Source organism: Sclerotinia sclerotiorum, genomic scaffold, assembly GCF_000146945.2.
Source record: "Sclerotinia sclerotiorum 1980 UF-70 scaffold_27 genomic scaffold, whole genome shotgun sequence".
NCBI lineage: Eukaryota > Fungi > Ascomycota > Leotiomycetes > Helotiales > Sclerotiniaceae > Sclerotinia > Sclerotinia sclerotiorum.
In genome coordinates this window covers 119205-136468 of record NW_001820809.1, presented here as the reverse complement: position 1 = coordinate 136468, position 17264 = coordinate 119205, and the positions used below count along the sequence as shown (strand labels likewise).

Genomic DNA, 17264 nt, shown 5'->3' with positions numbered 1-17264 from the left:
AGTCATCCCAAAAACCAAGAAAATCACTTCTCTAATCTTCACATAGAAAAGGTAAGTGGTTGAGTTGGTCTCTAAAGTTAGACTAACTGGTTCTTATGGAGAAGAAGCTTCACATGAACGAAAATGATTGGCGTAGAGCATCAAACCAGTTGAATGGTCAACACTTTAACGCGAGATCGTCTCTCCCCTACCACTTACTTGTAGTTGTAGCTCTACTAGTGGCCACACAGATTAAGTAAGGATTATCCTTCATTTAAATTAAAAAAAAGAACCTCCTATCCGCTTGGGTATGATCATTTTCCATTTCCAAACCTCCGGGAAGGCCAAAAATGACTTCTCATCTGGCTCGTCCCCCTCTCACCCGCCGCAATGCGCAGGATCGAGTTCTTTTGACCGTTGGAGCGCGAACTCAAGCTCTTCAGAATGATCTTGAGCGACCTAGTCAATTTCTTCAGGAGTTTAGAGAGTCTCAATTGTCACTCGAGACTCTCCAGAATTCTGAAGTTGGTGAGGAGACTATCAAAGCGGAAAACAATGCTCTGGCTGCTGAGCAGAGACGATACTACATGCAATACCAAGCAAATGGAGCTGCCGAGGCTGCTCGAGCCCCGCAAGGTTCTCAACAATTCGATGCTGCTGTTTTGCATGCTCGAGTTCAGCGGGAACATGCTGCTGTGGACGCCTTGCCTTCCCACGTGAGACGCACCCAGCTTGAGGCGATTGCTTGGTCCCTCCACCATCTTAACCGCAAAAGTATCATCCAATACCTGCGTGTGGTGCAGCCAGTTTCTCAGGCTTCAGTCGCCAGCGGCAGCTCCATTACAACACTTCCGGATGCCCCACGCCCGGATGCCCCACGTCGCGATACCAGACGTCCGGATACCCCAAGTCCGGGTACTTTCCTTGCGTGGTCGGGCTACTACATGGAATACATGCGTTTTGAGCATTACGCTTCCCCTTCCGCTGCTCGTCGCCGCCTCGCCGTCAATCATCCCGCAGCAATCCAAGAAGGAGAGGAAGAAGATGTAGGCCAACGTTTCGAAATCATCGACTTTGGAACTCAATAGACCGAAAATGAAGAGAAGGTACTCGCCGTGGACTTAGGGGTGAGCATTGACATTCAGAGTGGCCAATCAGTCAGCTAACTCATAACGCTAATTAACAGTGAATAAGCTAGACTAGTAGACTAGTTCCTTGTTAAATATCATTACTTACTCAATAAGATTAGACTCTAATAATTGGTGCTCATGAACAACCGATTAGTTCTTATTAGGGAACGCGAGGATTCCCGTGAGATTTTTTGGTGATAAAATAATGGTTTGAGTGATACAAAATGATCAATTTGAGTAATAAAATAATCAATTTTGAAGTAATACAATAGTTTTTCATATTATTAGGTTTAGTTTGATGATATAATTCTAATGGTGAAATCTTTCTTGCATTAGTTCAAAGGTTCATAATTATATACTCAAAATAAGATTTTTCAAATGTAAAATTTTGAGGATTTTGATATATTTTATATCAAAAAATCTTATGGGGATATCTGCTTTCCTTGACTTGAAGCTAATCGGTTGTTTATAAACATCGATTATTAATTGATAGTTGATTGATCAGTTAAGTAATACTTGAGTTCTTTTCAAAAAAAAAAAAAAAAAAAAGGAGTGGGAGAAGAGAGAAAAGAAAAGGGAATGGACAAGAGCAAGGGCAAGGGCGAAGGAGAGGGAGAGGAAAGTGGAAAGAGAAGAGGAAAGAGAAGAGGGGGGAATAGGAGAAAAGGGGAGAAAGAAAAAGAAGGGAATAGGTATATTTTCGTTTTTCAATAATTTTATTACCAAATAAGGATCATATGTTGGTTGATCAATAACTTATCAACTAATTCAGCAAATCAGTAGTAGTAATGATATATCGTAGTTAATCAGTTAAGAATAAAAGGTTCACTGATCGCTGACTGACTGACTGACTGACTGATTAGCCACTCTATTGACATTGCCAATTTTTGATGTTCTTTTGCTGTCAATACCAGCGCTTTATCTCTATATTTCATATCCCTCAAACATCAAATCTACACCATATCTCATGTTACCCCATCCATTGTATTTCCTTTTAATCCTTTTCCCATTCTCTTGAATGAAGGAATGACAATCTAGTGAGATCCCTCTGACTGGTAAACCATTACATGTAATCTTTTTTATCCTGTGCATCAGCTTATAAATTGCTATCTTCTACCATGATCTCATGTATTCGATTTTGTGACCTGTTTCTACTGATTTAACAGATACGGAGCCAATCTTGGAAAGTCCCAAACTTGGAAAGACAATACAATTACCGGATCATTCTTATCGACTAATCGGGAACTTCTAATCGCAAAGAAATGGATGGTTAACCCGCTTATTTGAATATGTTTTTGTTATTTGAAGGTTCAATCCCTTCATGACACAACACAAAAGAAATACCAAAGGATTCCCGATTTATTTGTGCCAACTATTCTGTTGCTTTGAGGAATTAGAAGTATTCTGATCATGTAAGATGGATCGATGCTAAATTGATTTAGCTTTTGTTTGTTTTGTTGTTCATGGTCATGGTCATCGTCATCGTTTGCCTTCCGTTTCTATAATGAATTATCAAGTTTTTCAAGCTCACGAAAACCACAGATTGCCATCATCGCCTAAACCAGCACCATCACCAGCGTCGCTGCCAATACCAATACTGCTGCCATCAACGACCACTCCTTTTACGAAAGAACGGTAAGAATAACTATTCCCTACATTGCGTCCGTCTCTCTACTCCACATGCACTCAGGTATCCAATAGTCCGGGCTAGAATACCAGATATGAGCTTTCGATGCATGGAAACAATTCAAAATGCAAAATGAATTCAAGATTTTTATGACTTTATCTACAAAATGGAATTGGATTCAGGAATTTAAACTCCTCCCATACTATTAGAAACCTTGTGTCCGCTTCCCTATCCTTCAATTCCGGTGTCAAAAAAGGGAACAAAAGCTAACAGAACAAAAATTGCAGACCGATCAACTTGTTGAGGATGATGGCGACGACGATATCGATGGCCATGTCAATATCCCCATCTGTCGATACTTTAGATGCTACAGCTCAAACCGCCCTTCCTTAAAGCGAATTAGCGTACAGGAAAGGTCAAATCAAGATATCTCGAGCCCTCACAATATACAAAGAAAGAGACTCTCTCGACATCTGGACTGTAGATAGACAGAAGCTTCTCCCTGGGTTTTTTTCGCGCTTGTTTTTTGATAGTAATAGTAGTTGGTTCTCGCACCTTTCTCCTCATCTGGAAAGGAATAGATATCGTGTTACCTTATTCTACGGAGGCCTGTCCCGACGATCGTTATAAGTTTAGGATATGGAACGGAGGACTTTAAGTTAGTGAATGGTGAACGGTGGGAGTATTTAGGGTTTTGAATAAAACCCCTGTTCAATATGTAGACTACTATACACCATCAACTATACATCTCAAAATTTCTAATATAGAAGAGCTGTGTCGGTAATCATGACCCATCGTTTTCCATTGCATAACCACCCCGCTTTCTTTCATTACAACGGATTCCGTTCTTTCGATGCTTTAAAATGTCAATAGATATTAATCCATCTTGAATAGCCTCCGATGTCATAAACTACTATGAAATCTACTGAATTTATTAAATTGAAAAAGGAAATGAATCTATTACTCTATTTCTCTACTCTAATCCATCTAATCCCTATTTAAGCGAATCTATTCAAAACTACCTACCTATCCATCTATCCACTCAAAACGACTCACAAAATAAAACCCATCTGTATTTACAAATTTATTTCTATCAACCATGAATATATACAAACGATATTTACAATGCATACTATACTACTTATCTATTTAACTTTATAAGTTTTTTTTCCCCATCCTCATGATTTCATCATCATTCAAGTCGTGAATTCATTGATGCGACCCAAGATGCCAACAATTCAAACCATATAAAATAACCCCTGCTTATCCGCCCGATTAACCATGCCATTTATTCCAATCCATTACACCTGCATCCATGCATGCATGCATTTTCCAGTTACCCAAAAATCACCCATCACCCATCATCCATCACAATCTGCACTTATTTTAGCTCAACGATTCTCCCTCAAGCCCCCTGAGCCAATTCCTGTAACTTAATCTTCTCCTCATCCGTCAACAGATTATATAACTCATTAAATCCACCTATATTTTCCCTTCCAGCGTTAACAAAGAATTCCGTCAAGTAACCTTGAGTTTCATCATCTCTAATACGTCCAAAACCACCTCTTCCCTCTCCGAAAGCCATCAAATCCTGTTTTGTGGATGATAATCCCAAATCTAGAACATTTGGTACATCTTCCCAGGAATCATCATCACAATCCTCATCAGCAAATTCCGCTGCTGCTGCAGCTGTTGCTGCATTTTGAAGTCCTGATGCCGAAAGAAGTTCTTCGATGAGGACTTTGATGATCTTTAAAGAAGCAGGAATGGCGGTATATTGGTCGGGGTCTGGTCGACGTGTTAGTTGAGGTTGAAGTGCGAAATATGGTCCGTCCTTACTAAGCTTAGCCTTGGATCGGGTCATGATCCTATTGCTGGTTGGAATGATTAAATCACCCTTAACCATTGTTTGAGCCACACGTTGATCATTGAGACTGAAGATTTTCGAGAGTGCGATGACACTATTCTGGATTAGTTTCTGACGATGATTGAATGAACGAGGGGGCCTAGAATGGAAACATACTTTTGTCTAATCTCATCATATCCTGCAAAATTGACAGAATGTTCCAACCACTTGCTTAATACTACTTGCAAGCCACTTTGACCATTAATCTGGGTATCATTTAAGAATTCGACAACATCATGTGCTCCAACTAAAGATAAGCGAGCAAAGACCAAAATTAAAGATTGAATGAAAGGTGCAGCTTCGGCAGTAGCTAGACGTGTAGCAACTGCTTTCAATAGTTGTCCTAGGAATGGCCCGAGACGTTCTTGACCAGCTTTCTCAACAAGTTCAGCTGCGAGACCTCCAACTTCTGATGCTGCATTATCCTCCATAGTAGGACCAAGTAATCTATCAATAATCACTAGACAAACTTGCAAACCTGACCTATTAATTTCATCATGCCAAGCGAAGACTTGTTGATGATCATGCATAAGCATATACTTGACTGTCTCAACACCCGGTCGTAAAATACCACCTTCAGTGGTAGTCATTAAAAGTCGATTTAACTTGGGTAATGCTGCAGCAACGTATCCAGGGGGTAGCGGCTCGGACCCATTCTCGGTAAGAAGTGCAAGTAATTCTGTCGCAAGCTAATGACAAGTCAGCGCCGAGTATCCATACATGAAATATAATATCTTACCTCAACTAAAGGATCATCATCAGTCATAATTCCCACGTCGAAAGCACCCGTTAATGCAGGCAAAACTTTAGTACATAAAGCTGTGTAACCCTCTCCACCAGCAAATGATGTAACAATATCCTCAAATGTTTCGGTGACCAACATAGTCAATTGAAAATTTGAAGCACCATGTTTTGCGAGAACGAACAAAAGATCGAGAGCTCCTCCCTCAGATGAAAGTGTAATTCTCGTATCCATTTGAATTGTGGATCTCAGAGATTCAACCAATGTGACAAGAAGATCATCGGCAACTTCAAGCTCGGTAAGATCTTTCGAATAAAGGAATTCGGAGATTGAAGAAAGAATCGTGAGCTGGCGATCAGCCGGTACAGTATGAGCTTTGATGAACCCTTGCAAGGATTTTATACAAGAAACTTTAACAACTTCAGCTTCATCCTTATTGACGGCACTGATGGTGCGATCGAGTAATGCAAGAGCTACATCAGGTAAACTTTGTACAAGATTACCAGCAACCAAATATCCTCTGGCTCGTAATAAAGGTTCTTCCTGTCTGTTGATACAATAATCTATAAAAGGTAAGAAAGCTCCGGAAATTTGGGGGTTGATATCTTTGTCGACATCCAAGAAATCGTTTGTAAGTTGAGTGAGAAGGAATAAAACTGCCTCTCTGATTCTCCATGTCGCAGCATTCGATGAAAATATCATTTGAGTGTATGTTAATAAACCTTCAAAAGCACCATGAGATAACCACTCCCCAAGCTTGATTAAGAGGTCTCCACAAGCCATTCTAAGTGTATATTGTGTGGTAACGGATGTTTCCTCTGCCAAAAACAAATTGACATCAATATCCCACAGCTCCTCCTCTTCCTTTGGAATTTGCGCATAGTTTACGGCAAGTTTCATAACATCAACAACCCAAGGGGTGGTAGACACGCTAGAATTTGCTTGAACTTGGGCCTCCAATTCTTTCTGTACCGGTGGAGCCCTCAGACATGATTGTAAAAAGTCGAGTTCTTCCAACACCAGAAAATCCAAAGTATATGGTAAATTATCCGCATCCTCCATACGACCTTGCATATCATTATCGACATACATCTCTTGGTGTAAGCTTTGTATGGTTGTTAATTCTTCCCAAGTAGCACTGAATAGAACTGGACTTTGTGGAAGTAATAATGCTGGGAAAACCGATTTAACCTTCATCAAAGTCTTAACAACCTGTAACTTTAATGCAATTGCTCCACGCCATTGTTGATCGACTGGCCCATCCTCTTCTCCTTCTTTTGGTGGTGCAGGTAAAGGTTGTTTCATTATAGCCAAGAAGAATGGTGACCAAGATAACAAGACCTCCTCTGCAAACGCTTTTACTTCTGTTCCGTGTTCGTCCTTGACCATATCCATGATATCAAAAGTCCCTCTGAAAACCGAGACGGCCAATGCTCGTAATGATCCTTTTCGTGCTTCATTAATGGCTACAACATAAACTGTATTGACGATATCTCGTGCGACGGAAAAGAATTGATCTTCACTCAAACTATCCTCAACAAGATCTGCCAATACTTTCAACGATCCGTGTAATTGTAAATCGGAACCCGTTTGAATAATATATAGAATAGTTGGAAGGAGATCTGGCCATTGATCTGGATAATCGACATTGGCGACTTTGCTAACTACCATACTATTCACCGAACCATATATTAGCAATCGCGATTTCAACCCAACATATTTACCCCTCCATCAGTGAGTACCAAGGTACAGGTCGAAAAGAAATTCCACATACCTAGCTGCACCCTTAATCTTTCTTGTATCTACATCACTCGTCGCTAGCTCCAACATTCGTGCTCTGATTTCTGCTTTTGCGCCATCCTCAATGTGAACAGTCGGTATACCATTATCATCCACACCCGTCCAATTACCACTAACAAAATTCTTTAAGTTTAGTAGAGCCGCTTGTCGAAGTTCAGAAGCGACGGTTCCATTGGAAGCAATTAAAGCAAGTGTAGAAGGAAAGGCTGGATCATTCTGAGCAGTTTGTAGATAATGTTCTGCTTGTCTCCGCGGACCATCTGCAGATGATTGAGTATCTGCAAGTATTTGGAGAAGTTGTGCTTCGTGTGGTGAAGCCATATTTAATACCGAAATTATGAAATTAAATATGAGAATTAAAGTAAGAAGGAATAAAAGAGAATGTATCACAAGTGATTGAGAGTTTGTATTTGTAGGATGTGAATAGGAATAAATTTGTGGGAGAGAGTTGGAATTAGACTTTCTTAGTGACTCGTGTAGGTGCGCCAAGTGGTGGGGTAGATCGCGCTTATTTGTAGGTGTACAGTCTGTGCCAACTCCTATCAGTCATTTTCAAAATTCACAGCCAAAATAAGCAATTTATTACTTTTACAAAAATCAAAATTAATATTTCAAAATAAATACATTCAATTGAAAATTTATTTTTATATTTATTATATATTAAAAAATATATATATTAAAATTTTTCTCAATAAAAATTATTATATTATAATTATTTATATGATTCAAAAAAGTATTTTGAAAAGTTCTTGATTTTTGTTTATTTTATCAGTAAATATTGATAAAAATTAAATTCTAAAATGATTCAATTTTCAATTTATATTTTATATTAAAATAAATTTTTTAAAAATAAATAATTTTTCTATTAAATTTTATTTAAAAATAAATAGAAACTAATTTAAAAATTATAAATGTTAATTATATATTTTGTTAAAGTGAATGGTTCCTGCGTAGCACGTGCACAGGGCACTAGTCCTATTAGGACTAGATTGAGAAGCTCTCTGTAGAAGAGCTTTAAACTTCTATAAAACTAAAATGATAGGTGATTCTTGTGACGCCTCACACCTTCGGGTCACGTGGCATGCCCCGTTTGTATTTAATCACAGGAAAACTCGCTACTCTTGTTTTTCTTCTTCTTTTCTCCTTAGCTTAGTATTTTCTAATACAAGATACTCTACTTAGTATTCTTAAGTGTGACAATTCTTATAAAAGCCAATATAGCCTCAGATCTGCCCTATCAGCTTCCCACTATTCCCTGTATAAGGTCATTCCTTTTAACATTTTTTTTCTTCTCCAATTTTTCATCATTTCAATTTTAAAAAAAATATATAATTCTCAAATAAAAATATTATAAAATGTTTATTTACTTTTTAATAAATTTCAATAAATTATTTTATTAATCAATATATAAAAATCAAAGTAAAAAAAAGATCAAAAAATTATCGATTTTAATATAATATCACTTTGTACACAATGAATAGTTTTGAAAATTCTTGTAGTCATTAAAAATTTACATCTCGTCTGTCGGCTCTTGAAAGATATGATTCAACCCCCACAATACAGAGTATCCCAGACCTGTAGAGGGGTATGTGGAGTACGGTATTTGATGATGATTATGATGGTGACTCGTGAGGATAATTTAGTTATTAATAGTTTCAAGCTAAAAAGTTTGCGAGTAATGAATACTTACTCGAGGGGAGTCTAGGCACCTACGATAAGATGGAATTACGATTAGCGAAATGCAATACAATACCTACCAACTCTATCAACACGCCAGCAAGGAACAAATTTTCAGTCGGCCATCCAAGAAAAAAAGTCACTCGTTGAACAAACCCATCTCACCCAGCAGAAATAAAGCTCTTTGAAGCCTTGAATAATCCCCAATTCCAACAACGTTCAAAGCAACAATCATCACAATGCCAACACGTCCTCCACCCCTCAGTACCCCTCACTCTTTACACACCCATCTCCTCTCTTTCCTTACCCTCTCAATCCACACTATCCTCCACGCACGCGGTCTCTACCCGAAGAATACCTTTCTCCTAACACGCGCCTTTAATTTTCCGTAAGTGTATACCTCTGCAGCCACTTCCCAATCCCAATCCCATCTCCCATCTCATCTCATCCGAACTTCCCATACTATCCTCCCTCCTAACCCATTCCAGAGTACCCCAAAACCGCCACCCCCAACTATGCACCTACATAAACAACTGCATCACCTCCCTAACCCCCCACCTCCAATCCGGCACCATAAACACCATCTCCATCGTCATCTACCGCGACCTTAACCCACCTTACCCCCAAATCCTCGAACGCTACATCTTCAATCTCTCCTCCTTCCCCTCCATCCCTCCATCCGAACGCTTCACCGACTTTGAATTCCGCGGTCTGAATGAAAAATACGAGGTCAAGAATATCGACGTGGAAGAGGAATTACGCGCTACGTTGAGGAAATTAGCTTATAGTGCGGAGAAATTGGGGGATTTGAGGAATCCGGAGGAGTGTACTTGGAGTTTGGTTATGGAGTTGAAGGGGGATGAGGGGGGAGAGGGGAATGCGCCGATTTCGCATCCGCAGGTCTGGGAGCCGGCGGTGGCGGAGTTGCAGGTTGGGAGGGGGGATGGGATAGGGAAGGGGAAGGCGAAGGCGAAGGCAATGGAGGGGAATAGTAATAATATGGGGGAAGTGAGGATAGAGGGGGAAAAGGAAAAAGAGAGGAAAAGGGAGAGTAGAGTTGGAAAAGCAAGAGGTGGAGTGAAGAGTACGGCGATTAGAGCTGTAGAGGTGGGAGAATTCATAATGGATGCTTGGATTGAAGAGGGGAAGGCGAAATTTGAGATTCAAGAGCAGGGTTCTCAGGAACAAGAGGAGGGTCATGAACATGATTATGATCATGGATATGAACATGAAAACGATGAATATGGATACGAGTGAAGGACAAGGGAGCAGATATCGCAGTACCCTTAAACCAGCGAACGAACGAATGAATGAACGAACAAGCGATCAAATATTCGAGATCCAAGATCCAAGATCGATCCAAGTCGAGCAGAGTAGAACGAGTGAGCGATTAAAGTCGAGTCGAGCAGAAGGGAAAGAAAGGAAGAGGAGAGGAGAGGAGAGGAGAGGAGAGAAGAACTCCTAAGACTTAAGACTTAAAACTCGAAAAGAAAGAAGAAATGGCGAAATATCAAATTTCTTGTAATACTAAACCGAGTTTAAAATCATCGTAATTGTAATATTTAATAGATTAATAGATTATTGATAAATAAAAAAGTAAATAAGAAAGCAAGCACTTTACTCACCTACCGATCTATATCACAGCAATCAAATCATAAGATTTTAAAAAGAAAAAAAAAGGTAAATCTATAAGCTACATACAACGACGATGATGATGATGACGATGATGTATAGAAGCAATCTGTGTCTGCTCTGCAAAATGTGTAGTAGTAAATCAATCCAATCAAATCCCAAATCCAATCAAATCAGATCTAGATAGATACTAGGTAGATAACAATTAATTACCAGTCCTTCCTACCCCTCTCCCTCCTCTCCCCCCACTCCTCTCCACACACCCCGCCGGCAAACTCCCACCGAACTCCCCAGTCCGCCAAAGCCAACCAATCAACCAAACCAAAACAAACCAACCTCAAACCCACCCCCCACCAATCACCTACCCACCCACCTAACACCACCCATACTTTTCATTTCCCACCCACTCCAGCTCATTCACCGACCCCCCACCCTCACCATACCACATCAAACTAGCCACACTTTCCTCCTCTCTCTCCACCCTCTGATGTGCACCCTCACCACCCAAATCCGACCTATCCAACAATTGTTCCAGCAGAGGCGTCGGATTCCAAAACTGCACATCTTTCATCTTCCACTCCTGTGCTTCCATTTGCGCATACCGGAGTACACTTTCTAATTTTCGCGCGTTTTCCTCATTGTCTATTTCGTCTTCTATTACTAATCTTAAAATGTGCAGACAATTGCTTGAATTGGGGGAATCGATTGGGTTGTAATATCCACGGGTCCAATAAGCCCATACGCGAGAACCTGGGTCTGAACCAGCGATTGCGCCTTTGATTTCAGGGGCGTGTCCGAAAATAGGTGTGGACATGATGTTTTCGCGGAGGTGGTGCCATTGAATTGTTGCGTGGTCGGGGAGAAGTGCAATGTGTGTTTTGTCGTCTGAGGCGCGTTCGAGAACGCGTCGAATATATTGAACGTCGAGGGCGCAAAGGGCGGGAATATCTTCTGCTTTTAAAGGGGATGCTAGACTGGCTTCTAGAGCTTTAGTATCTTTAGGTATAGGAGGGAGAGCGATATGAGAGCTGGGAAAGGGTAGCCAGCCATGATTTGCATAGAATTTCTTTCCAATGTCCGAGAAGAGAATTGAGGCGGGGATTTGTGAACGCCCGGGAATATTGGAATCGAGTTGCCATGTTCGAAGAATAGAACCTAGATCCGACATCATTCTAGATGCATATCTGTGACCTCTGTTTTTGGGAGGACAAAATACACTTCCAATGGAATGAATGATGACTTCTTCGACTTTTCCTTTCCTTGATATGAATGCTCTTTTGCGAAGGGATTCGCAGGACGCGTAAATTTCTCTCAAATTTGGAGGGGCATTTTTGTCGACTAAACACCAGTATGTCATTCCATCATCTGATGTTAATGGAAGACTTGCGAGATATTTTTCTCGATGAAGATAATCTGGTTTGGAGAGTGCTTTGCCCCATTCTTCATAGTTGAGATTCCAGGTTGCTAATTTCTCTTCTGGAGTAGGATGTGCCAGATGAAGATCTGGAGAGTTGTAATCGGGAAACATGTTTGGAGGGGAGCTGAAACGAAGAAGAATGAAGAATGAAAGCTAGATGATGAGATCCTTTGTCTCTGTGTTATCTGGCTCTTTAATAAAGTTATTCTATTCCCTCTATTGTGGGGCATGGAAATGAAGGGGAAACAGGTAGGATCCCTATACAATTGAATGCTAGGTAGATAGTACCGATGGACGGTGGGGAAAGTGCGGTCTTTGAAGGAATTGAATACCTACCTACCTTCTCAATACGTACCTAGGTAAAACGATCAAAGACAAGCTAGAATGCAAAATAGCTAGTGAGATGAGGAGAGCGATTAGCAATTGGTGAATAGATACATATCAAGTGCATATCAAGTGATCAGACTATCGCATGAAGCTGAATTGTTCTTAGTCAGAGCTCTTGCCTTTAAAGGTATCGAGAATGCTTAATCACTTCATGTTCGTATTTTGGAGGTTGATGGTTGGTGGTTGGAGTAAATTGAGGAAGAGAACGGTGAGACGGGGGCCGATAATAACCGGATTTATCAAGGGAGGGATGATAGACTTGCGCTTATCTCAGGACCGTGATGAAGATTCATTCTCTTTTATTACTTCTTCGATACTTGAGTAGATGCATATGTGATTGAATATGGGATGCATGTGGGAATTGCATATAAGGATATACTTATGGTCAAAGGGTGAATCGAAAGGGAGTTGTACCTGAGTGCCGTTGGATTGCTAAGGTGGTGGGTTATTGATTGATAAATTGAATGGGTTATCTATTACCGAGATATGGTTATCGTAATGTGATGTTGTCATTACTCGTACATATGTATGACTTACCTCCCCCTCCCTATCGATAAGGAATGATCATCATCATGTGAAAGGAGATGAGAGATAAATTAACCTCATGAACGATTAGGTAATGGAGAGTAGACCAGGTACGTTGTACGTATATGTATGGGAGATGTGGTGATAAAGTAATAAACTAGTTTCTCATTCTACTTCTTTTCTCTTCATACAGAGTATTGATACAACTTAGAAATTAATAATCTCTGCTAGGTACCTAGTAATCATATTCAACAACTGTGCCGCACATACATCGATCGACAAATTTCTCACAACATCCGTATTCATTCTCCAGACCCGGATTTACGTTGGGGATCTCAATATATGTAAGAGAGTACCAATTTTGAAGGGAGAAGTTGAGTACGACCCAAGAAACGTGTAAGATGTTCTCACTGGACCGATTCAATACGATCGTGACATGGCTCAAATGTTGTGTTCCATTAGCCAAATTCCCATGTAGGAGAGATGCTGAGAAGAATTTCCCGATCAACGATACAGGATCGTAGGGGATGTGGTGGGATTTTGGAGGGAGGGAAGTTATGTTGTGTTGTGTTGTGTGTCTTTTATCAGCTCTTTTGGGGAGATAATTTATTGGTAGGTAGGTGGGTGGTAGGTACATGAGAAACCATTCCAGAATAATTCCATGGGTGATGTGGGAATGAAGTGAAGGATGATGGGTGAGATGAGTGAGTAAAGATTGTATTTTTTCATTGAATGACTTATGAGTAAAGTAAGAAGATGATTTTATAATACCTAATCTAGTAAATTGTAATGTAATTAAATCTAGACGTCGATTCCATTCAAATTACCTATCAAATGATAACAACTACTACTAGAATAAAAATAAATAGAATCTCATTTCATCATTTCATCAGCCCGTTCTAGAAGAATTCCATCTGTGTATCTTTTTGAACTTTTGAACTTTTGGTAGGTACAGAGTGTGTGGGGGAATCTTTTCCTTGCCCTTCTCATCCACATCACCCAAAGTCAGATCAAGCCACCCCAGAGACTCTTCAAAGTCTGTGCTTCATATGACAAGGTATCAGGAGCTCTGGCCAACTAGTAATAAGTGGAGATGGTCGAAAGAGTGGAGATGGTGGAGAGAATTATCATATTCAACCTATGATATCGATGCATTCACAAGCATCAACCAACATGCATAAATTAAATTTATCCATCATCACTCATTAGCTTGCCTTTTTTCTTCCCACTTCACTCACTTCACTCATTTCTGCCCTGCCTTGAGAAGAGAAGCTACTTACTTGCCTACTACCTACCTGCCTCTTGTCTACCTTGTTAATAATAATAAGTTGTATTGATGTTCATTCTTTACTACCTGTGAAGAGGTATGAGGAGTATGACTACGTACCTATCAAACTGTTGGTGGTAACTTTTATTTTAATCTTTTTGACAGGTTCCACTTCTATCTCATCTCATCTTCGTCAAGTACTTTCCCATCACTTTACTTTACTAATAAATCTCATGTACTTTACTTTAATACTTCCTTACTAGGCGCCTACCATTCACGCCATCCATCGTTCACCAGCTGTATAATAAACTACCAGGTAAAATTCCCTACCAGGATTTTATCTCCGTTGGACCTTCTCTCCACAACTAAACAACCCCTCACTCAAAAGTCAGATAAGATACCACTCGGTACTTACTACTTGACCTATCTACTCCATCTCTTTGGTACAATCCCATTTAATTTCACCTCTCCATCTTGAGACTCTTGAGACTCTTGAGAATATTCCATAAATTCCATCTTCGTTTCCTTCTTTCCACATATCCCGAGTCATTTCTGGTGTCGTCATTTGCTTTCAATTCCCTCGATCCCAATCGCACTATTCACTTCGCAAACACCTTCAGTCCAATACTAAGAAGGAGATACTGACTCGAATCTTCTACTAGTTATACCATAGCTCTAGTACCATCACACTAAAGTTGATAGTCTATTACTTGGTTCATCAGTCCATATAGAAATCTCAATTGTCTTTAATATGCAAACGATCATTCTCATTCCCACCTCAACTACCATGAACCACCGACTCCTTGCGAATTTATTCAATTGATCAACTGAATATACTGTCGCCCTTTCAATATGAGCCAAACACTTCCACTTAACCATTCAAATGGTCCGAGAAATAATTCAGCCTACATCAACAACAATGAAGCTGACAAAATTATCGAGATTTCCGACTCTGATTCCGATGATTATGAAGATGCTTATGACTCTCCTCGACTTCCCACACATCTGCAACGTCCAGAACCACCAAATCATCCATTGATGGGGGGTTTTGGTGCCAATAACCAAATGATTAATCTCGTCGACGATGGAAATCTCGACCTACCGTATGCCTCTCGGATACCTCGACCGGCGGCCGCAGCTTTACCCAACCAAAATTTAACAAACAACCTTCCTAATGTCAAAAATGAGGAACCGCAAATGGCTTGGCCGGAGTGGTTGGATGTTGATTATGAAGAAGAGGTGAATCGTGCAATGTGGGAAGACTATACACTCCAATCAAATCCTGCTTACTCTTTTGGCCAATCTTCTGATTCCGACCAACAAACAGCAAATAACCAACCTCAGCCTAAAATGGAAACAAAGATGGAATGCGTCAATGCAGTTGTTGCAGTTTTTCCAGAAATATGTAGAGATCATGTCGCAAGTCTTTATGAAACTGTGACTCCATCGTCTGATCAATTGATCGCCCATATACTGGACAAAGCCGATGCGGGAAGTCCTTATCCAAAATCAAAAGACACACAAAAGGTTTTGAAAAGAAAGAGAGTACTCAGTGAAGAAGAGGAAGCTATCCAAAAGTATGAAGCTGCCGGTCGCGTGATTGGACCTGCTTTATATTTGGAGCGGACTTTGATGTGAGTATATTTCTCTCTCTACAGATGCTTCTCTGTCCTGTCCTATATTCATGTGACTAACTTATGGTAGTCGAAGCATCCTTCATTGAGTTCCACAAACCCAATGACATTTATAGATCGACGCTCTTGTCCTCCGGCCATCGTCTTTTCACGGCCTATCGCACACTGGAGGAAATACATAGAACTTTTGACGCCGCCAATCCACCATATAATAGAATCAAGAATCTAAGAAGGATGCCAGTTGAGTACCGAGAACAGAATCTTGAGGAAGCCATTTCAGAAAATTTATCACCTGAGAAGTCGGACATTTTTAAAGAATTACAAGCATGTCGGAACATCCGAAAGAGTGCAGAAAGTCGTCGCCTTGCGGAACGTGAAGCCCAACTTGCAGAAGAAGAAAATGAGAGGAGAGCTATAGCCGAAGGGACAATGTCAGAATGCGCATGTTGTTACTGCGACTATCCACTTAATCGCATGGTCCATTGTAATAGCGAAGACGTACTACATTGGTTTTGCCGTGGTTGTGCACGACAAACAGCAGAAACCGAGATTGGAAATTCTAAATATGAACTCTCTTGTATGTCCACGGATGGATGTGAAGCTGGATTTTCTCTTGAGCAGAGGTAAGTATTCCCAGCTTGTTAGTCCTTTTGGATTGTTACTTATTCATTACACAGGAACCAGTTCCTAGATGAGTTAACTATCACTGCCTTGGAACGTAATGAAGCAGAAGCTGTCTTACGTATGGCTGGTATTGAAAATCTCGCGAGTTGTCCATTTTGTCCATTCGCAGCAGAATACCCTCCTGTTGAGATCAATCGAGAATTTCGATGCCAAGCTCCTGATTGCGAAAAGGTCAGCTGTCGCCTTTGTAAATTGGTGTCGCATATTCCTTTGACTTGCGCAGAGAATGCCAAGGCAAATGGTCTCTCAATTCGACGTCAAATTGAGGAAGCAATGTCTGCAGCAATGATTAGGAATTGTAATAAATGTGGTACCCCTTTTGTAAAGGAAGAAGGTTGCAACAAAATGACTTGTACACGGAATGGATGTTATAACGTTCAGTGTTATGTGTGTTCCAAGTCATGCAACTATGAGCATTTTAATGATATAAGGAGAGGCGGTAAACAAGGAAATTGTCCACTCTTCGAATCTGTCGAGGATCGACACAATAATGAGGTCAGGCAGGCCGAAAAGGAAGCACTTGAGAAAGTTCGTGCGGAGCATCCTGAATATACCGAGGAGGATTTGAAGATTAAGATGTCGGAAAATGTCACAAAGGACGATGAAAAGAGAAAGGCTATGGATCCACGAAATCTTAATGCCATCATGTACAGACAAGCTATTGGTCATGGTTAGTACTCTGTAGTGATTTTTTGATGATTAAGATCATAATGTTACGAACTTTGGGCTTGGGAAATTAATCTTAGACATGGTATTCTTTTGTTAGAACCAGTAGTAAGAGAAATATACCGTAACCAAGGGGGAGGATGTTATGAAATCTTTTATTTTTGTAATTCAATTGCGCGTTCCCTTGTTCT

At 40.3% G+C, this 17264-nt stretch overlaps 7 protein-coding genes across 7 annotated transcripts in view; 4 read left to right on the top strand and 3 right to left on the bottom strand.

Annotated features, from left to right (window-relative positions):
• Positions 1–329: 329 nt before the first annotated feature.
• SS1G_13788 (predicted protein) lies at positions 330–1067 on the top strand (the record flags this gene model as incomplete). The annotated part of the gene is made up of 1 exon (XM_001585170.1): positions 330–1067. The coding sequence occupies one exon, from the start codon at positions 330–332 to the stop codon at positions 1065–1067; it is 738 nt and encodes a 245-aa protein (XP_001585220.1).
• Positions 1068–2636: 1569 nt separating this feature from the next.
• SS1G_13787 (predicted protein) lies at positions 2637–3071 on the bottom strand (the record flags this gene model as incomplete). The annotated part of the gene is made up of 2 exons (XM_001585169.1): positions 2637–2761; positions 3026–3071. 2 exons carry the CDS (start codon positions 3069–3071, stop codon positions 2637–2639), a joined length of 171 nt encoding a protein of 56 aa, XP_001585219.1.
• Positions 3072–4141: 1070 nt separating this feature from the next.
• Positions 4142–7505, bottom strand: SS1G_13786 (hypothetical protein; the record flags this gene model as incomplete). Its single annotated transcript, XM_001585168.1, has 5 exons — positions 4142–4524; positions 4576–4697; positions 4760–5331; positions 5382–7056; positions 7159–7505. 5 exons carry the CDS (start codon positions 7503–7505, stop codon positions 4142–4144), a joined length of 3099 nt encoding a protein of 1032 aa, XP_001585218.1.
• A 1595-nt stretch (positions 7506–9100) lies between these two features.
• SS1G_13785 (hypothetical protein) lies at positions 9101–10118 on the top strand (the record flags this gene model as incomplete). The annotated part of the gene is made up of 2 exons (XM_001585167.1): positions 9101–9249; positions 9350–10118. The coding sequence occupies 2 exons, from the start codon at positions 9101–9103 to the stop codon at positions 10116–10118; spliced, it is 918 nt and encodes a 305-aa protein (XP_001585217.1).
• A 748-nt stretch (positions 10119–10866) lies between these two features.
• On the bottom strand, positions 10867–12021 carry SS1G_13784 (hypothetical protein; the record flags this gene model as incomplete). The annotated part of the gene is made up of 1 exon (XM_001585166.1): positions 10867–12021. One exon carries the CDS (start codon positions 12019–12021, stop codon positions 10867–10869), a length of 1155 nt encoding a protein of 384 aa, XP_001585216.1.
• A 412-nt stretch (positions 12022–12433) lies between these two features.
• Positions 12434–13222, top strand: SS1G_13783 (predicted protein; the record flags this gene model as incomplete). The annotated part of the gene is made up of 3 exons (XM_001585165.1): positions 12434–12505; positions 12914–12932; positions 13062–13222. The coding sequence occupies 3 exons, from the start codon at positions 12434–12436 to the stop codon at positions 13220–13222; spliced, it is 252 nt and encodes an 83-aa protein (XP_001585215.1).
• Positions 13223–14941: 1719 nt separating this feature from the next.
• The window catches only part of SS1G_13782 (hypothetical protein), a gene marked incomplete at both ends in the record, with an annotated part of 3114 nt that continues 791 nt past the window's right edge, over positions 14942–17264 (top strand). Inside the window, 3 exons of the mRNA XM_001585164.1 lie at positions 14942–15723; positions 15939–16346; positions 16401–17077. Of these exons, the coding sequence (XP_001585214.1) occupies positions 14942–15723; positions 15939–16346; positions 16401–17077 (1867 nt within the window). The remainder of the gene's footprint in view (positions 15724–15938; positions 16347–16400; positions 17078–17264) is intronic.